Source organism: Diachasma alloeum, unplaced genomic scaffold (assembly GCF_001412515.2).
Source record: "Diachasma alloeum isolate Michigan unplaced genomic scaffold, Dall2.0 Dall_scaffold_00362, whole genome shotgun sequence".
NCBI classification, from domain to species: Eukaryota; Metazoa; Arthropoda; class Insecta; order Hymenoptera; family Braconidae; genus Diachasma; species Diachasma alloeum.
Window position 1 is genome coordinate 605,302 of NW_021680501.1, and position 21,778 is coordinate 627,079.

General features: G+C 42.6%; 1 protein-coding gene across 2 annotated transcripts; it reads right to left on the reverse strand.

The window, feature by feature from the left end:
* Positions 1-1,198: 1,198 nt before the first annotated feature.
* Positions 1,199-21,210, reverse strand: LOC107041322 (protein unc-79 homolog). 2 transcript variants are annotated; one of them, XM_015261817.2, is made up of 31 exons: positions 20,445-21,210; positions 20,214-20,333; positions 19,320-19,481; positions 19,091-19,261; positions 17,670-17,945; positions 17,365-17,597; positions 17,070-17,284; positions 15,340-15,686; positions 14,551-14,692; positions 14,224-14,400; positions 13,453-13,733; positions 13,250-13,392; positions 12,974-13,195; positions 12,750-12,905; positions 12,379-12,508; positions 11,983-12,304; positions 11,585-11,924; positions 11,321-11,522; positions 9,914-10,108; positions 9,709-9,822; positions 9,248-9,396; positions 8,838-9,191; positions 8,632-8,773; positions 7,086-7,281; positions 6,689-6,959; positions 4,958-6,616; positions 4,647-4,898; positions 2,521-3,345; positions 2,322-2,462; positions 1,563-1,685; positions 1,199-1,495 (listed from the first exon to the last, which is right to left on the reverse strand). In XM_015261817.2, exons 1-31 carry the CDS (start codon positions 20,464-20,466, stop codon positions 1,304-1,306), a joined length of 8,274 nt encoding a protein of 2,757 aa, XP_015117303.1. In that variant the 5' UTR covers positions 20,467-21,210; the 3' UTR covers positions 1,199-1,303. The 2 variants fall into 2 exon arrangements, with proteins under 2 accessions (XP_015117303.1, XP_015117302.1); XM_015261816.2 differs by having other exon boundaries at positions 4,958-6,959.
* Positions 21,211-21,778: the final 568 nt, after the last annotated feature.

Sequence of the window (21,778 nt, forward strand, 5' to 3'; positions counted from 1 at the left end):
CATTGAACATTCGAATCATCAAAGAGAACGGGGGTAAGTACTTCTTGACACGAATACTTCGATTTTGTTCATAAGTATATAATTGAGACTGTGGATTCATTAATTAAATGAATCTATAATTTTAATTGAAAAAGTTGAATTCCGTAGACTGAGTTTAGAGTCTCTAAAAAACGAAAACATAATCGAGAATCAGACACTTTGATTCTCCCAACAGTAATTCATTTAGACTCTTCTTTGTGCTAAATTTTTTCGTGTCACTCAGCTGAGACTGTTGAATTTACATAAAAATGGAATGAAAAACAAATGTGTATTACATGGTTTATTCTGGGAGAAAATGTCATCAGAATTTTTTATGCCAAAAAAAAACGAATTGACATCTCATTTTTTTTACTATTTTTTTATATAAATACGAAAATTTTAATACTAAATATAAAAACAAAAATTTCGTCCAATTTGGTGTTATTTTTGGGCAATGACGTGAATATTTTTAAAAAATTGAAAAAAAAAATTGAGTAATGTGAGGGGAATAATCAGCACAATAATCAGACACTTTGATTCTCCCAACAGTAATTCATTCTTAGACTCTTCTTTGTGCTAAATTTTTTCGTGTCACTCAGCTGAAACTGTTGAATTTACATAAAAATGGAATGAAACATAAATGTGTAATTACATGCAGTTATTCTAGGAGAAAATGTCATCAGAATTTTTTTTAATGCAAAAAAAATCGAATTGACATCTCATTTTTTTTCTATTTTTTTATATAAATACGAAAATTTTAATATTAAATATAAACACAAAAATTTCGGCCAATTTGTAGTTTTTTTTGGGCAATGACGTGAATATTTTTAAAAATTGACCAAATTTTTGTAATTGTACGTGGATACGTCCATGGTCTTTCCTTCTTTCTCGAATTTCCTAGAAACTCCTTGTATTCTCTCAAATATTCTGGAAACTCCTTGAATTCCCTCGGATTTTCTAGAAACTCCCTGAATTCCCTCGAATTTTCTAGAAGCTCCCTGAATTTCCTCGAAATTTCAAGAAACTTCTCGAATTACCCCGAAATATCTAAAATTTTCTAGAATTCCGATAGATGGTGCTGCACATAAGGACCGTTTCCCAAAATAACCCCCCATATTGAAACCATAGACGTATTCACGTCAAAAATTGAGTAATGTCAGGGGAATAATCAGCCCAATAATTGATAAACAGGTAATAAATTTATTATACTCAATAATATTACAAGGTTGCCCTGGTGTCGGGACACTTAATCTTCACCAATGCATCGTTACTCTCGATTGACTATTTAAATTGAATAGAACTGGGTGGTCACAGTGGACGACTGCATTTCGATCTGGCCCATCTTAAATTGGAGCCTGTGCAACCACCGCAGCAATACCGCGTTCGATTCTCGTCTCGTCGATATGAACTGTTCGGCCATTCGAGCCGGCGGGAAGTTGCGACAGTTTTGCAGGCGCATTTGTAGATGGCCAGACAGCTAAAAAAATTATTCATTAAAACTTCTTGGTGTTATTGAATAGTGAGAAGTTTCGGTAATATTTCACCTGTGCATTATGTGAATACAGAATTGGACTCCAGAGGGGCAGAAGTTTGTTGAGTAGGACAGATTGACACTCTAGGAGGGCTTCCAAGAGACTCAAAAAATGTAGATTGACCATTTCCGCAAGCTGAGACAAAAGAAAAGACATTTGTGACCTTCTGACCCCAATTTTCCCGAGGGTTTCGTTTCTCAGCCAAAATGACATGAAAAAAATGTGAAGGATAGCTTGAAAAATTTGTTCATTTTCCAGGAATTGTATGAAACGAGTTAAAAGTGATCTAGTGACGATAAATGACCTCAAGATATGTTCAAAAATGCGAGGTGGTTCACAGGTGGGAGCACCGCCATCTTGAACGCTCCCTCCCTCTGTCGCAAGGAACTTCAAACATGGCGGCGCCTCCACCTCGCAATTTCAGACATTTCTCAAAATTATTTATCCCCTCCAGATCACCCCCAACTCGGTTTATCCGGTTTCTACAGAATGAACAAATTTTTCAAGCCATCTTCCAGATTTTTCCATCCTCTTTTGGCTGAGAATTCCGGGCACAAGCCTTTTCGGCGATTTGAGTACTTTTTGTTTACTTTCGAGGCAAAATAAACTTTTGGCTTCAAAATTCTCACACCACGATTGTCAGCGATTCCAACATTTTCAAACAGACCGTGAGAAAATCAATTTTTTCTTCTCATAAACCGAAGATTTTCAACTTCCAATTTTCGTAATTCGTATATACGCAATAAATCCACAACTACAAATACGACTCACCACTTTGGACGTCGCAACCAACTGAAGAATAGACGGTGTGACCTTTCCCCAGAACTCCACCAGAATATTCATAGTGACATTATAGGTCTCACTATTAGACGAATTGTTCTTCGATATCTCCTCCAGATAGACGGTCCACAGCTGCGGGAAAAATCCAAATAAATCCCTTTCCACACCCCTGCAAAATGATCGCACTCACCTGACACAGAATGAATGCATGAAACAACGAGGACATGTGTAGAACGGACGCCTTGCTCTGCTCGGGGAATCCCGACAGGATCACCTGAATGTGATCGGCAATGTGGCAAGAAACTTCCTGGGGGATGGGCTGGGCGACTGAGACCGGGGGTCCATGGCTGTGGGAGCTATTCCCCGAGCTCATGGCGGTGTGCGTCAGCGCCCCCAGGAGCACCCAGGACAGCAGTCTAATGTGCCCTATAGTGTCCACATACTCGCGCGCTCCCTGCGGGACCATCGAGGGAGCGCTGTACAACCAAGGGAGGTGCCTCGCCACCGCCCTGTTCTCCCTGTTATTCCCCCGGGTGATCTCCAGCGATAAATACTGGGCGAATCCACACTTGAGGATTCCGCCGAGGGTGTCCTCATTCAGGCCCTCCTGCATCCCCTTGCTGTAACTCTTGATCTTGCTCAGGGTATGGACATCCGCGAGAAAGTCCAGAATCTCCGGAATCTGATTCCTGAGGGACTCGGAGGCATTGGTATTGTAAACGTGAGAGGTAATTTCCCCTTGGATTCCGTCAATGGCGACGGTCGAGGGTAACGTGCCCCCCACGTCCTGCAGGACGAACTGGAGGAGGAGGAGGAAATTGTTGTCTGGAATCGTCGACTTGAACTTCATCGCTTGGACTAGCTCGAAGACTATCGTTCGACCCAGGAAGTGCTTATCGCGCTCCCGGAGGTAGGCCCGGTGACAGAGGTATGATAGATCGGTCAAGTAACTGTACTTCAGGTTTGAGTGATGGATTGCGTAGCTCAGGACCTTTGCGAACATGTCCAGAATGCTCTGGATTCAATGAAAATTGTGTTGAAGTTTAGCAATCGTGATAAATTATTTAACTTAAAAAGTTATGAATAGTTTGTGGCCTACGTGATGGGTAAATGGATTTTGAGCTTGAACTTGTTCGAGGCGTATTTAGACTGGGCTGAGGTATATTGGACTATCGAGAGCGCTAAATAACATAACGCCATCTATGATAGCGGCTTTAAAGCCCCACATTTGCGATACACAATCATGTCTGGAAACCTTACAGCGACTGTATTTATGAAGAAGAGTCTCGCCATTGGTAATCGCCGAGTCTAACAATTATGTTGAAGTTTAAAAATCGTAATAAATTATTTAACTTGGAAAATTATGAATAGTTTGAGGCGTATGTGATACGTATTTAGACGATGTGAGACGGATTTAGACTAGGCTGAGGTAAATTGGACTATCGAGAGCGCTAAATAACATAACGCCATCTATGATAGCGGCTTTAAAGCCCCACATTTGCGATACACAATCATGTCTGGAAACCTTACAGCGACTGTATTTATGAAGAAGAGTGTCGCCATTGGTAATCGGCGAGTCTAACAATTATGTTGAAGTTTAAAAATCGTAATAAATTATTTAACTTGGAAAATTATGAATAGTTTGTGGCGTATGTGATACGTATTTAGACGATGTGAGACATATTTAGACTAGGCTGAGGTAAATTGGACTATCGAGAGCGCTAAATAACATAACGCCATCTATGATAGCGGCTTGAAAGCCCCACATTTGTGGTACACAATCATGTCTGGAAATCTTACAGCGATTGTATTTATGAAGAAGAGTGTCGCCATTGGTAATCGGCGAGTCTAACAATTATGTTGAAGTTTAAAAATCGTAATAAATTATTCAACTTGGAAAATTATGAATAGTTTGAGGCGTATGTGATACGTATTTAGACGATGTGAGACGTATTTAGACTAGGCTGAGGTAATTTGGACTATTGAGAGCGCTAAATAACATAACGCCACCTATGATGACGCCTTGAAAGCTCCACACATACAGTACGCAATCAATTTGGAAACCTTACAGCAGCCATATTGATGAAGAAGAGTGTCGCCATTGATAATCAGCGAGTCTGGCAGTTTCGGTTCGAAACTTTCAAAAGTGATAATTAAATACTGAATCCCTCTGCGCCATTAATTAATTAACTACGCGTCTGCTCACCTCATTTCTTCAACCGCAACCATATAATAAGCCCCCAAATCGCGGTCCTTTCTGATATTTTCCCGCAACGCCATACTCAAACGTATTACAGCAGGACGTTTATACTGTACCTTCACCTGATGAATCCCCGGCACCTTCAGAATCGACATCATAATCCTCAAGACTGGCGTGATGTCACCGACGGAGGACAACAAAAGCACAAGTTTCTTGAATATCCCATCGAAAGAGGCCAGAAGTCCACTCCAAGTAGCGGCCCCGGGTCCGAGTCCTGCCTCCAGGGGGAGACAGTCCAAATAACAAGCGATATTATGAAGCATTATTGGCAGTTTGGCCACCGGAAGTGGTGTCTTCTGCACCATCGGCTGAAACAATCAATCCCAAGGGTATCACCCCGCCCACCACCCGATCCAAATGAACTCACCTCAAGTAGCAATTGCAGTGGAGCAATAGGATTCAACTCATTGAAATCGACAAGCGCTTGTGTGACACTTTTGAAGAACTGCATTCTCGTGGCGTCATTGAGGTGTGTCTGGAACATCTGGACGAGGATGCCATTGGGCGCTAGCTGATGGAGAACACACCTGAAGAACTGATGAGCAACACTGACAGCACCCCCTGGCAGATGCATGTTGGTCTCGGTCTGCCAGGGGTAGATGGCGTTTTGCGCGACCTTGGTGACGATTCCAAAGATGTCTGGTAGTAGTGGAGCAGCTAGTGCCGGCTCTCGATGGATGAAGGTCCCCAGAGTGATGATGCACAAGCCCAGTTCCTCATCGGAATACTCCTCCTTAATCGTCCCACATTCAGAGCACCTGTCGTAGATGCAGTCGTCTCCCACCCTGAAGGTGCTCTGTTTAAGATTGAAATCAGCGTGACAAGCCTGTTGGGCTGAGGAGTCCATAGTGCCATGAGGCTGAGCACCCACCCAGGAGTCCATCCTCCTGGTGGGCCCGATGACGTGATGACTAGGCCCAGGATAAACCCTTCTTGACCTGTCCCTCTGGGCCCTAGTGTGATCCCTCAATCTCCCTCGCTTCTCGTGGTCCAACACTCTGAAGCAGAAGTCGTCGGTTTCGACGACAGGTGGTGGTGACTCCAGAGCTACCTGTTTGATGAGTCTCCTGGGGCTGGCGCACCTGCTGGAGGGGGCGTCGGTGGCTACCGGCGTCGGGGAAAGATTCTCCGAAACGATGCTGTCTTGTTTCTGCGGCTGACTGCTCCCCTGGCCCTCCTCGACGGCATGCGCATTGTCCACCAACTCCGGAACACCTAGGGCCTGCCTGACCCTCTCTACCAGACCACTGACACCCTCTCGGCTCATGCCAACGGGGAGCAACCTCTCGGGCATAGGGAACTCCAGCTGCGACATGCTTCTCGGGCTTGCCATATCGCTCGAGGCGCAGGTCTCGCTGTCCTGCTCGAAGGAAGAGTTCACAGTGAGCACGTCCATCTTCGAGAGAGGAGACTCCGGAGAGCCGTACGCCTCCTCGCACCTCAGGATCCTCGGGTTGGGTCGCTGGAGCGCAGACCGTGCTGATGTTCCTATCGGTAGAAGCCTCTCCATCGTCGGAGTTGTGATCATCTGCTGACTCGGCGGATTCCACACCGGGTGCTGGCCGTTGTCCGTCGACGTCCGCTGGGAGGAGATGGAACTCACAGCTGGACTGCTCGAGTCATCGCTCCCCCCAGCCGTCAAAGTTTGACACGGTGACACTGGAGAGGTCAGGGGAGGCGTCTGTTCGACGTTTTTCTGTCTGCCGAGATGTTTGCCACTCGGGGATTCCCCGTGCTCGGACTTGGGGGTCAACGCGGGACTGGTCTTTTCGAACGGAGGGGTGGACTCTTGCTTTTGGAGGCGGGCTATACCGACGGTCGGTACTAGAGCGGAAATTGTTGACGGAAGCTTGCCCTTCGGGTCAGCTGGGGGCTCGGGTGGGGCAAGGGCCTTCTCGGGGATGCTTTGGGTCTTGGACAAGACCTTTGACTTGAACTCGTGTTGACCGGTTATCAGCGTGCTTGCGACCATCATCTTCACGCCTTCTTGAACGCTCCATTTTTTCTGGAGGACTGAAGGCTTCCCCTGAGGCGCATCAGAAAGTCGCTCCAGTCTCGCCGATTTATTCCCTTGATTCTTGGATGGAGTGAGACTTACCTGGTGGGTGTCCTCCTCGTTGCCGAGGAACCACGTGGGCCTGGCTTCGCTCTTGGTTCGTTCGGGCTCCGGCGTCGAGTCCATCCGCGTCAGGAGACCCCCCGGCACCGAAGTCCTTGTCATCATCATCATCATGTTGGCGCTTCTTCCCGCCAGAACCGAACTGTCCTCCAATTCCCCCAGGGAGCCACTGTGCAAAGTACTGTCGGATTTCGGACTCTCGGGTATTGCAGCGAGCTCGGACTCCGTATCATCAGCATTGATGGAGTAGCTTTTTTGTTTTTTGTCATAGCCATTTGTGATAGCGAATTATTGCAGAAGCCAGCCAAAGCTCAAGCGACTAAGTCCTAAATACTCGCGAGGGAAAAAAATGGTACGGCGATCTAAAAGTGCTAACCTTGTTTGCTTGTTCGCGTAGTGCGACGCCGACTCCTCCCAGTGAGTCTCCATGGTGTGGGGCTGGCCCAGAACGGGCCCGGGACTCCGTTGGTGCACGGAAACTATTTGGGTGCGCATTGGTGGGCTCTCGCTGTCGACCTCACCTGCTACGCCGATTAGGTCGTGCTCGGCGCCGAGGGACGGCTGAGAGACATCTGTCAATGTTGTTGACGTGTAAACATCGCAATGGGCACCCACACCCGGAGTGATTACTCCGGATCCAGTGGATCATAGACTATATATTTGTAACACTAAGAGGGCGAACTGCGCAATTTAATTGGTGAGGCGTCCGTAAGATGCCGCTAGTCGGATTGTCCCTCGTACCGAAGGGGAAAGAAGGAGTTCGAAAGCTTTTGGCCAATAGACCTTTTCATTCTGAGAGTCACTAGATTTGCGGACACTTTTTTCCCATGTTAATTCCCCTAGGATTTGCGGACACTTTATCTAATTTACATATGAATCATGGTTTTTGAGCGCTCAAGTGTATATCATTGTAAAGTTTAATATTTATCAGAATTTTCCATGGTTTTTTCGGAGATTTTTTCGTTGAATGAACGAGATAAATATTTCCCCTAGATTTCCAGAATGGAAAGGTCTATAGACCTTTTCATCCTGAGTCACTAGATTTTCGGACACTTGCCGAATTTACATATACTAGGGAAATGGCGCGCGCATAAAATATAGGAGTCTTATGTTAAGCTAAGTCATCATCATAGATGGCTAATATTCATTCATTATTCAGATTGTTTTTAAGAGTGATTAATGTTTGCAAATAACGGAAGTTCTAATAGGATGTGGAGAAAGAATTCGAAGGTTATATGATATTATTTCAACATTTTAACATTGAATTCCACTTTATTCGATTCGTTTGATTTTCTTTATCATTCAAATCAAAGAAAAAAATAAGACGAAAAGTACAAATAATAATTTTTTTTATGTTTAATAAATGAAAAAAATATCCCAAAAATATTTTAAAAATATTTTCTTATTAATATATAAGATATTCAAGTTTAGGATAAAAATATTCCGAAGTCAAGTATGGGAAAATAGATTGCTGACAAAAAACGTTACATTCTTTTTTTAAAAGAGGAAATAATCGATGTCACTAGTTATCAGAATTTTTCATAATTTTTTGAAGATTTTTTAATGCGATAAGTGGAATAAACATTCCCCCTAGCTGTTCAGAATGAAAAGGTCTAGTTACGAACTAGTGGCGCCACACGGCCAAGTGATTTTCAATGGATCCGACGAGGATAGCACTCATCTGACCATCTTTGTTCAATGCTTTGGCAAATGGAGCGGATGCCCACCTGCCGCCATTCCAACGCACAAGTGACGATGAGATGTTTACCCATAAACTTCGAACACTTGCAAAAAGACTCGTGTGGTTGTTCGTAAGGATAAAAATTGAGACTTAACATTCACACCACTATCCTGGTGATTAACGTGACGGTAATAACACCGTCATGTCAAGATATCTATTAAAAACTGAGAATCATCTCTACCTCTAGATCGAGACGGTGGCCCGGCCATGACGACCATCGCCGGAATTCGCTTGCACTGATGGTGTTGAGCGTCCAAGGTGTTCAGAACAATCTTAATCAAGGACTGGAGCTGGGTACACCAAGGCTGCTGACCGTACTGGCACTGCAACGATTATCATCCTTGAAAACCAGTTCAATCGTCTACAATCACAAAGAGATCTTGAGACCTTATAAAGAATGACCAACACCGACATCAGCCAAGATCGTCGTATAGTGGGTTCTAGATACCACAAGCTGTACGAAACCGACTGATGATCGATCGGCGGAAGCTTCGACGGTGGACACGGGCAATGTTGAAGGATCGCTATAACCGGGGGTATCATCATCCACCCCATCACGTGGTTCTGATCCAACAGCTGAGGTAAGTTAGCTATAAAAACATTGAAGACGGAGGAGAGTCGAAGCCGTTGAGGAGACAGATGAAAGGTCCTTTCTGTCTGGTTGTAGCCAAGAAGCAGATAGAGATGCCGTAGAACTATACCCTGGGTCTTCGACAGGGGCTTCTCATCCGTCGGATAAGCCTGAAGGCAATATTCACGAATGAGGTACATGCGGTACTTCCCCCAGATCAACTCACCTGATCGGTCCTCGACAAGAACTGCATGAAGAGGAAGACGAGGAGATGCATGGTCTCCTTATCCGCCTCCTCCAACTCCACAATCTTATGGGTATATCCTGGCAGAGCCCCGACCTCATCCACCATATTCAGAGAGTGTATGTGCCCATCTGCAAGGTAAGAAGGAAAAAATTATAATTCTATCTTACTTCAAATGCCAACTCCTCTAGAGTATCTACCAACTAGATCAAGTGCATTGCGATTTGTGGGAAATAATCATGCATACAACTCAATACCAGTGTAGATGGACTCAAAACTCTTTTTTAATGTTCTCATGACATTCCGACTTACCGATCTATTCCCCCAGCTATATCGAACATTAGTGTTTTATCTATAATCCCCTAGAATAGTTTCCGTGTGACACTAAGAAGGCACATTTACCAGATAAATCCATCTACAGCAAGCATAATACACTACTCTACCTGGTAAACTGTTATTAGTCGGGGTTGACCCCAGCAACTGACCCAAGCCAAATCTCGAGCTCTTCCGCTTCAATATGGGCGCCGAGTACTGGCGACTGTATATTTTTTCCTTCTCTGCGAGATAAAGCGGATAAAGCGGAGGACAGATTGAGATTTTTTACAGTAGGGGAATCAATGTCCAGCGGGTATCGTCGATTTAGATTACCTTGCTTTGTGTCTTGCCGGGGGATCATCGATGCCGGGGCAGACATTGTTCGCTTGTACGGCCATTTTGTGCCGAAGCTTGCGCTCAGTGTTTTCACTGAGCTGGCGCCACTACCGTCCGACTGCGATAGGGCCTCTTGTGCGCGATGCAATTTTCGCAGGAAGGCATCACTGTTCAGGTCGGTATTCCTCAAGTCTGAAGGGAATCGGTTAAATTAGACATAATGCTAGAAAGAGCTCCCTGGGTTCTGCTATTTGGAGGTAAATCTTCCTACAGTAGGTAGATACGGGAATCCCCCCAATGGAAAAATATATAAAAGATATATAGGGGAGGTAGGGGCAAAGCGGACCCCCGGGGCAAAGCGGACCCCTTCGAAAAAAAAAAGTGTGGGGTAAAGTGGACCCTCACATAAATTATTGAATCGAGTCGCCAGAATTATTCTAATACGTTTTATAAAGTGAAATTTACTACCTTGACTAAAAAAATATGCAATGAGGGCAAGTATAAATTTGTGTGAGCTCCTGCGGATCTAATTGTGAACAAGAAATGTGAGTTTTTGATCAACAGCGATTACATTCTATCCAATCGGTAGAACAACATGACAATGACTCCTGACAAACGGAAAATTAAAATAATTTTTAAAAAACAGAGGGTCCACTTTGCCCCAACATTAATTTTTTTTTAAATTTAATGACAGATCTTAATTGCAATTCTAATGAGATTATGATCTCCACGTGAAGTGCATTGACTCATTAGAATTTAAAAAACTAAACGATTCGCTTAGAGGGTCCGCTTTGCCCCTACCTCCCCTATAATATAGGCCAATTTAATATATTTTTCGAATATATATAAGATGTATGTAAAATATATATGAAACATAAATTTATATTTTATATAACTTCTATATATAAATCAGGCCAATTCCATATATAAAATATATAATTTTCAGAATATATATTTTTCCGTATGGGCCGGTACAGTAATTCATAGAGAAAGAGGTGTTTCTCTATTCGACCAACTCATAGTTATCCAGAAGGGATAAATATGATGGGATTTACAAACTCCCGATTACTCGTGGGTCCAGCTTATATAATAATTAAGCGTGTTACAATTACGACACTGATAAACAGTGTTGGACATAAGACAATGGGTGAAGTAAGTTGAACTCAATTCATCGTCAACTTTTATGAATAAATATTTCCCTCATATAGAGGTCCGGAAAGTCGATGGATAGCATACAGCATCCCGCTTTCCAAGTAATTTATGCCTTAAAACATCTAAGGTTGACCGACTAGAATAGCCCAAGGGATAATCTAGATCTTTTATAAATAAATCATTACTTAATATTACAACATTATTGTGGGGCACAACAATACCGATATTATTCAACCTGAATCATCTGCTCACCTCGCAGGCAAGAGATATCCCCAGATTTCTCGAGACTGATTTGAGCCTCGAGAAAAAGTGCATCGAATCGATTTAGGAAGAAATCCCACGTGAGAATCTTACGATCGCTCAAGCTGTTATGGAGTTGATAGAGTGATTGCAGGACCATCGGTCTGTCTACAATAACTGAATCGAATTGAGTCTCCAGGCAGAGGATGAGGCTCTGGAAAAATGTTCGCTACGTCTCAATTTCCATCCGCCGCGATCTCTGAAGAAGCTACTTACCCGTACGGCAGTGTCATGGATCGTTCCCAGGTTGAGAGTAGCTCTCTGAGCAACATAGACATTGCTGTCATCCATGCTGCTGATCAAATAGCAGAAGGCGTTAGCCAGAGCAGCCTGAAGGGTCAAGACACTTCTCAAAGGTGTGGAATCCATGAATCTGGCTATCAAGGTCACCCTCTCAACGGCGACAAACCGAACCCGCCAGTCCGAACTGTGGAATTCCTCCTGCACAAGTCGCCAGAAGGTGTCTGTGCCGCAATGGAGGGTGATACAGTGGAGGAGAAGGGGAACAGTCACTTGAGCAATGTGAGAGTGCTCTGCGTTGAGGAGTTCCCAAAGACTAAACGAAAGATATTCGTCAGACAAGCGATCACAGCGAAAGGACGTAATCAACTCACTTCTTAATGAGAAGATTCTCCTGACACCAGATGAAGAAGCCTTGATGATCCTTAACCGCAGTCGTGAAGGCGTCACCATGAAGGACCATGATGTTCAGGCACTGCAGCATGTAGTAGAGAATGTCTGGCTTGTCCACGGTCATGATCTCCTTGAGGAGTTTATGGATGTATTGAAGCTGCTCAGGCAGCTCTTCGATGTTGAATCGAAATTTTCCAACTGACGTGTGCCAGAAGTCGTCGGTCTCGGCTTCTAAGGTCGGACTCACTGGCTGATCATCCTCACCGATGATGTTGGCCTTGCCGACGTTGGCCGTAGCAGTTGCTGACACAAACAATCGATCATTGAGACATTTCGTCTCTGTTGTCTTCATTTTAGCTGACATTTTCACCACTCACCAACATCGGTTTCTGATAATGTAACAGCACGCGCAACAGCCGACATGACCTTTTCAGCCGGCAGTATAGCAGCAAGATCCAGTTGCTCGGAAACTGTCTCTACTGTTGCTGTCATGATCTGTTCGAAGAACTAAATTTAAAAAACGGTAGGAATTCGTGAATTTTTCATAAACATCCATATTAATCCTACCGTATTGTGTTGGGCTGGCACTTGATCATTTCATCACACAGAATATATACGTTTTTTTGCAATAAAAAGAACATCCAGAAACGACATATCGATATGAAAAACACTGCTGACAATTGGTGTATGTACATTTATTGAACAAAGCACAGTTTTATATGAGTCATCGATTCATGTCACTTGTTACCTTGCTAACGTGGGGCATGTGAACCAAGACCCCAGAGACGGGGTGCATCTCCGCAACGGGCATGTTGATGACAACATCCGGCTTTGAGTCGCCTTTCTTCGAGGACTCCGGGGGACTCTTCCTGCCGTGATCCTCAGCGGAGTCGTCCGCGATCACCTTCAGAACGACCAAATGAGGTAATCACCATAACTTGTGAACACCAATGCCGGCAAATATCTACTCACATCTGGTGGATTTGCTGGGTTCTCCGGGCAGAGGTACATGACAAGCTGAAGACACAACTGATGCCAGATTACTCTGGACTCACAGTACGTGCATTCACTCTCCTCTTTACAAGAGTGACAGTCATTCCAGTTGGCAGCGACTATTGACTTCATCAGATGACAGGCGTCACGACACACCCAGGTGTTGATGCCCGTGTGTTTATCAATGTCTTGGAGCTCCATCTGTTGAGACCAAAAGGTCACCTCTCGCTAGGGGATGTTTTCGCGATGACTTACCTGCTTCAGTAAAATGTCCAACATGAGGATGCAACATGACAGGTTCAACTCGGCGTTAGTCGTGAACTCCATGTGCCTGGCGATCGGCGCCATGTCGTCGGACAGTGGAGTCGACTGGCCCGAGTCATTCTCAACGACTGGACCTACAACACCCCCACGTCTTAACCCGAACGAATGATCATCGAGGGAGCCTTTCTACTCACAAATCATATTCGGATCTTCGTTGTCACTGTTCTTAGCTGCCCTGTAAGGCTTCTCATTGAAGTCCGCGGTATTCGTTGTGCCCATCACAGCCACACCATCGCTGAACATTGAAAATAGCTGGGTCAGGGGAATCGTGATCTCCAGCATCGTCAAGGTCTGCAGCCAGTTGAGGGCCTGCTCCTGAACCTTGGCGCTGGTATTGATGAATCTTTTCGCGACGAAGTTGTACATCTTCTTGGCGTCGAAGCCCAAGGGGCTCATCTCCGTATCCAAGATTTTGCTGAAAGCACAAAGACGAGATGAAAACTGAAGGTGTGGGGGAAAGGCTTGAATCAATTCACTAGTAAACAATTAATATAAAACTGTTGTTTGTTGTTAAACGCATCTTAGGAAAATACAAGTGAAGATGTTGTGTAGAGATTTATTTATTTTATTTGTTTATTTATTGCTTTATACAGACCCAACAGCTCAAGGCCAATTATAGGGTCAAAAATATAATTAAGATACATAATTAATTACAGCATAACTGTAATCATGATGGGGATAACAAAATCAGATTTAACTAAACGTATATGGCAATGAAATTCAGTGATGAAGGTGATGATACATAATAATCATTCAAGGACGAAGAGATTTAAGGTGGCGAATAGCTAATCTAAGCACTTCTGGCATTGGAGATGTGAATAAGCGGTCTCGAACGGTGACAATAAATTCGAGAGACAAGTATATTAGACAAGATAAAGACAGTGCGTGGGCTGGATGATAATTACCAGAGGATCATCTTGAGTTCGTGGAGTTCATCCTCAGGCACGTCGTTAACCATCGCCTCCATCCAGTGGGGCATGACGTAGTCCCAAATTTCGGATGTTATGACTTCGTATGGAACCAGACAGAAGAGCCTATTCAGGCCGTCTTTCAGGTGAGAAGTCCTGGAGGCCAGCGTTTCCCTGGAAATATCACTTATTGAGACGATTAGGTGATCATTAAGACCGGGGATTGCATTCCACCTACATCTGGATCTAATCTGAATCTACAAGAATGTTCTTAGAGCCCTGTTCTCACCTCCGGTTGAAATTTCAAGACGAACAATCACTCACCAATGACCGCCAACTCTTACGTAATCCGCTGGATGCGGCAGCAAGCAAGAAATGAAGACTTTGTAGTGAGTCTTCATGACTTCCGCCAGCCACCCGCAAACATACTCTGTCTTAAGCTTCTCCAAAGTGCTCTCAGCTTGTCCTGAAAGCCCGTCAACTTATAAACCTAGGGCACCGTCAGCTCCTCGACTAGTGTGAGATAACAGCATGCAGAGGACTTGAAACTCTCGACTAAATACTTCATTTTTGACAACTGATAGTCATTCCCATTCTACATTACTCAGCCGCGATGCAGACGCACTCTTGTACACCAAAGAGACGAAAAAATTTACAGTAACACATATATCATTGTGTGTGATACAGACACATTGTGGGTGTATACGTGCACACAAATACCAAATTTTACCTCCCCCATAGCTCTCCATCAATGGATTGTCAAGATTTTAATACAACAACATAAATCCACAGAATTACCAGATACTTGTGAGAACATTTAATGAAGGTAAAAGGAAGAGTGAGAATGTGCCTACGATCGCGGCAACTATCTCATCTAAGTTCTACGTCAGTAGTGAAGTGGTAAAGGGTCAAGGGTCAAACCGCATCAATAGGATTGTGAAAAAAGTTTGTCCCATTTCGGGGCGCCAAAAGGTAAGTTGATCCACTAGTACTTCTCCCGAAAAAATGTATCGCTAAGGGCGAGGAATTGAATCAACTTGTGACCCTCGACCACTTTTCCACATCTACTTGTAATAGAGTAAGTGGTAAAAATGCAAAAGTTTTGTAAATTACCAACAGAAAAGATAAGGTGCATAAGGCTTTTTTTAGTACCATCGAATGAGTACGCAGTGACATGAAACCAATGAAATAACATTGATAATAAACGTCCGAGTATTTCAATCGGTGTATCACGATTTGGAGTACAAAGTCCAACAAGTAGCCAAACACCATAGCGACCGAGTAGTTGTCGTTCCTCGAGGGTAGTTGGATCACAAAGTCCTATTTTTCCACCAACTCCACTACTACCACTAGCACCAGTAACACCACTCCCTGGGAATCCTATGCCGGCCTTATTAGTATTTAATTCGGAGGGGTCTCTGTTACTATCCATACTTAGCGGTTCTGCCTCCTTAAGCAGGCTGCAAAATCAAAATTTGGGGTGAATTTTGGGGGATTGGTACGAGGGATCGTTGAGAGATCGAGCCTTCGGAAGTCCTTCGACCTTCAATGGTCTCTATCAATCAAGATCCTCTCGGTGAGTTGAGCTTGACAGAGTATGAGACAGATCAGAATAGACTACGAGATCTCTAAATTAGTGGTACCATAAAACAAGGCAAGACAAATCCATCTTTTCGTCATATTGTCGCGATGAGGGCCAAGAAAGCTACAAGTTCTTGTCTTTTGGCCTTTGCATTCAATTATTTCTGACCAATTCTTGTCGAGACATCTCATTTCATGCACTTGAGAGAAAAATAAACACGTTGTTAAACAAATCTTGTTTGGCCCGACAAAATGGCTAGTTGAAAATTGCTAAAAAAGAATTTGTTTGGTTCGAATTTGAAAGTCTCAAACATGAATAATTATTCTGCCTTCTACAGCAACGAAATATTTGGCTCAAGAGGCGGATAATTCACACCAGACGGTGCCTTTTCAGGATGGAAATATCTCATATAGAGGAAAATTTATCAACTAATATTTATCCCCAAGTTATAAGATTGCTATCATATCATTATTATTGTTTCATTTATGGGTTCATTTGTTGTCTGTGATTATTAGACGGCCGAAACGAAAAACTACTATTCCTTGTTTCGCATAAAGCAAAGATTTTTCGGGAGCAAAATAAGTATACGAGTATCGAATAACGAAGGACAAGTGCTAGAAATTACATTTCTTGCGTCTACAGAGAATGCAATTTTTTTTGTATTACTAAATCTATTTTTCCGACAAAAATTTTTCATTCCGGCGCACTCTCTCCATATTTGACACAAAAAATCCATTTTTTATAATTTTCAAAAAACTATTTTCTTGGCACAAGTAAGACTTCTTCGAGAACTTTGTCGTTTTTCTCTCAGTGTGTGACGTTCTCCTTGTCTTGTGGCAACACTTCGCTAAATCCATAATGAAGATACGCTGAGAGTAGAGCCATGCATGCATCAGGAGTAATAGACATAGTTACGTGTAGGAGATATGTGCCGAGTTGTGTTGCATGCACTGTCGTAAATTGTTTGTAAATTCGATAGATTGTTAATTTGGTTTGGTTTGTCGATCCATGGTGGTCTTACCAAGCAGCATGGAGACAGCTGACATAGACGATAAAGCAACAATGACCTGCGACCTTTGAGGGATTAGTGAGGCCCAATGACAATGATTATTCATATATATCGGTAACATTGAACCAATCGTAACAAACATGCTGATTATTCTTAGAAACAGTATTATCATCGTTTGGAATCAACGGGCCCTTGGAGGTCTGCTTACGATTTCTTTAATTTTGGATAAGGTACTAGTGATTGAGAAGTTACCTGACTATTGCCTGCACCAGGTAGGTCTGCGATTGGTCATCCATCTCGGATATGTGGGGCAGCGCCAGGTGGAAGACGTGATCTCCACCTCTTCTGTTGTTGTGCCTGATGTTGTGGCACTGTTGGCAGTAGCGGATCGGGTGGTTTCCGTTGTAGCTTGCGCACTCTGTCGAGAAGCAGACGCTTATCGCCGATTTGTCAGTTGCTCTGCAATTCTGAAGGAAGTACAAGTCATTCTAGATGAAGTCGTCATCTCCTAGGAGACAAACATCCAAATTAAGTGGTGGATTGAGACCTTGTTTTCGCAGACCATCGAGACCTGCTGCATGGGATGGAGTATATCATAGAACGTTTCGTTAGGACACCCTCGATGAATCTCATTGGCACACTCGATGCACAAGTAGAGTGGCGGTGGTGACTCCGTGGCGAAAGTTATGGATATTCGATGATCGTAGCAGACTTTTCCGGCTTCAGCGTTTCCGGAATTCGGGCAGGAGTTCCTCTGGCAGACGAAGGGCGCCAGATCATCTGAAAGTAATGGCTTTTTGGTACACTTCGTCTAGAGAGGAATGATTTGTGATCGATGAAAGGCATCATTACTGGCGATCTTCATGAGGACAGCTCTCCGATCGAACAGATTCTGGTTGAAGGTCGGCCAGTAGTAGAACAAGAGCTTTGCGGCTGATGCCTTGGCCGGGGCTGTGCCGTAAGCCACTACACAGAGAATGTCCTTCACCACGTTTGGCTTCAGGGCCATCAGACACTCTAGGAGTTGACAGTGATGCGCGGGATTGGTGGAGTACTGGAAGATCATCATTATGACTGCCGAGACAGACTGGCTGGCGTGATTTTCTGACTCGTCGAGGGTTTTTCTCGCTGCAAGGAATGTTTCTTCTCATTATTACACGGAGAAATATTCAACAAAAATTACGTAAGTGCGGTTGTAGGAAATTTTGCGGAACTGTCACGGAATTTTTCCGGAGTGTTCCGTAATTTTTATCTGAATCTCCTGTGAAAAATTACAAGACCATCTTTTAAATTTGTTGAGTCGATTCCGTAATCGGTGAGGGAATTGTGAGTTCCGTTGTTTTTACTGAACATTTCTCTCCGTGTAATGAAGGTTAGATGCAACTGGGGGAATCCCAGTTGCGCTTTGAACTAGAAGCATGTGAAGATCCTGATTCGAAAGGAATGCTTGGATTTTCCAGTTCAAAATTCCGTGAAATATTCGGTTTGAAAAATTTTGGGAATTTTTGAATGAATATATTCGTCTTTTAAAACAAGAATGTAACGTTTTTCGTCAACAATCTATTCCGCCATGCTTGACTTAGGATTATTGCCATCCTAAAATTAAATATCTTATATATTAATAAGAAAATGTTTCAAAAATTTATATACATTTTTTTATTAATATATATGTATATAATTTTTTTTATTCAAAAAATATAATAAAATAAATATAAAATATATTGCATATATATATTTTTTATTTTATTAGAAATAAATTAAATATAACAAAAATTAATTAATTTTTTAAATAAAATTTAAAAAAATATTATAGTATAAAAAAAAATTATTATTTGTTCTTGGTTATTATTTGAAGGATTTGGAAGATTATATGATATTATTTCAACATTTTAACAGGTCAAAGTGTTGAAATAATATCATATAACCTTCCAATTCCTTCTCCCCATCCTATTAGAACTTTCGTTATTTGCAAAACTTAATCACTCTTAAAAACAATCTGAATAACGAATGAATATTAGCCATCTGTGATGATGATAGCTTAACATGAGACCCCTACATTTTACGCGCACGCGTAGCGCGCGCCATTTCCCCAGTATTTAAAAAATTGTGATGAAATTGGACTTGGCCGGGACTCGAACCTGGGGACTTGAGGTTGTGAATCTATTGCGGCTGCCGAAAGCGCCACACGCGGAGTTGAAGAATACCATTTTCCTCTCGCCCACAAGCGTCGATTCGTCGAATAACTAATGAATAAAATGACGAATGCCACTTACTTATCGTAAACGGAAGAATATAAAAGCACAGATGATTGACGACTTCCTGATGCAGTTCAGGTGGGAGGACCGATATAGAGCTAGCCGTCAGATAAGGCAAATTGTCCAGAAGGTCGTGCTCCAGGAATGGCATCAGAGACGCGAGGCACTGCAGCAGCGCTTGGCCAAAAGCTGCGCAAATTACTCCCATTAGATAATGCAATTGTTTTGTAAACAATGCGTCACTCACCGGCAAGGCCGATGTGCACACAGGAGGATACGTCGATCAGCTGAGTCAGAGCGTTGTACAGCTGCTTGTAATCCAGATTAGGATACAGCGCCATCCGCTCAGCATCAAACTTCTGGGATTTTATCATTTCCAGAGGGGATTCTCTCACCTCTTTCAATAACGCTGAAATCAAAATCAAAATTGATCAAAAATCAAAATTCCCTGGTTGAAGGCTTAAGGCCCGGGTGGATTATCTTTCGAACGTTATCTCGATTGTTTTTCCATCTTCATAATGTAAAATATACACGGAGAGAAATATTCACTTGTAATACCACAAGAGCTTCAAAATTATCCGGGTATTTTCCGATAGGTTCGTTGCAAACAAACGAAGGAGTCAAGTTTTTCAGGTTAAAAAATCACGAGTGCGAAACACGAGTGATTTTTCCTGAAAAACTTGACGACTTCGTTTGTATGCAGGGAACCTTGAGGAAAATGCCCGATTAATTTTGAAGCTCGTGTGGTATTCGGGGGATTATTTTTCCAATCCAAATGTCGGGCAATATAATTGGACCATGAGACGAAACTCACAATTGAAAAACGAAAATTGTATAATTAACACTCATTTCGAATAAAAATCCTCGGATTACCACAATTGAATTCAATCTGTCAGTTTGACGAGGGGTTAATTCGACTGCATGATGTTTTCTTTTTTATATAGCGACTACCAGAGAAAATTATCAAAAAATTATCATTTTTCAATTGTACAATCATAATTTTTAGAGACTCCAGGGCTATGTAAAACTGAATAGCAATTGGAGATCATTTCAGATTATCAAAATTAAAAAAAAACAATCAAGATCACGTTTGACAGATAATCCACCCGGGCCTTAAATTGTGACTTGAATTTTTCTTTACACAGCAATGTTTGAGAAAAATATTTCACAGTGTTCGCCATGTCGAAGCCAGAGGGGGTGGGTTGAGTTCCATGGAGGAGTCTCAGATAATAATCGTGGAGACTGGATAGTTTGAGAGTGTCTGAAATTTCAAGAAAATCCATCCGGAAGCCATAATAAATAATTTCAAGAAAACTTGGATTGTGGAATTATCCGCCATGAGCGTAAGATGATACGATAGGAATGTACTCACATGCTGCTGACCGGGTCCCCATGTCTGCAATTTTTTATCTCTGAATTGGAATATTCTTACGCAATCGACGGATTTTCCTGACGATTGGGTGAAATTTGACAAGTGTCACGGGGTCTTGTCATGCCTTCGGTGAAGACGAGACACTTTTCCTATCAATGAGACTTCCGGAGATGCTAGGAGGGTCCAGCTGGTGTCATGTCCTCTCCCGAATTGCGCAATCGCGCATCGATTTTCCCGCGGGAGATGCGCGGGGAAATTTTCAGGAGTTTTCTGAGGTGATTCTGTCCTTTTGGAACGAGAGTGAGAGTCACTCTGGTGATTCATTCATGGGAATCTGGGGTGATTCAATCTCTCGGTAATTCATCGATTCAGAGTGGCTCTCGTGATGCGGTTTTAATGGATAGGAATGTATTTGCGTTGTTAAACTGCAGGTACTCATCGATATTTCCGAAGACAGGGGGTATTGTTGTCGGCTCAATTCAGGTGGTATTTATTGAGACAGTGAACCCACCCGACGATATGTGTGTCACGAATAGGCGGCTGATCGATATCAATGTAGGAGGCATGATGTGCATTTTTAGGTGGAATATTGATTGGCGAGTGTGAGCTCAGGGTTCCATAAATAAAATTTTAAGCTGTGACGTTGGAATGCAGATCAATGGTTTTTGGAATTTATCATTGCCTTGATGTCGGCCGATTTAGAAAGGGAAATCATTTTTTTGGGGAGAACAAATGGAGAGGAACTGGGGAAGGGATTGATTTGAAGAGTTCATTTCTCTTTTTTTTTGTTGATAAACCGAACTCTCGAGAGTCACGAATATTATTGAGAAATATAAACAACTACTCTGTTAAGAATTTTCCAATGAAATATCAGGGAATTTCGCCATTGAAAATTCATGATTTCGTGAATTCATGAGATCGTCAGTGAAAATTAATGGAAAGTCATGAAAATTCTGAGAAACTTCTTCTCGAATTCCAGACTCCAAATTTTGAAGAAATTTGTTCAAAAATTCCGGGAATTCCAAGAATTTCAAAGAAGAGTTCCCTGAAAATTCAACGGAATTTGGTAATGAATATTTATTAATATTTATTAATATAAATTGTGGAATTTCTGTCTTTCTGCCGCTAAAAAATTGTGACTCTACTTGAATTTTCAGAGAAACTTGAAATTCCATTGAATTTTTCCCGAAAATTCAGCCAAATTTTTTCAACATTTAATCAACTCGCAATCTCTAGAACAGAATAAAGCAAGCTTTCAGGGTGACTAAACCCGCAATTAAAAATAAATTAGTGATAATTTCAAAAACTAGACGTCATCCTAACGTCCGAATCGA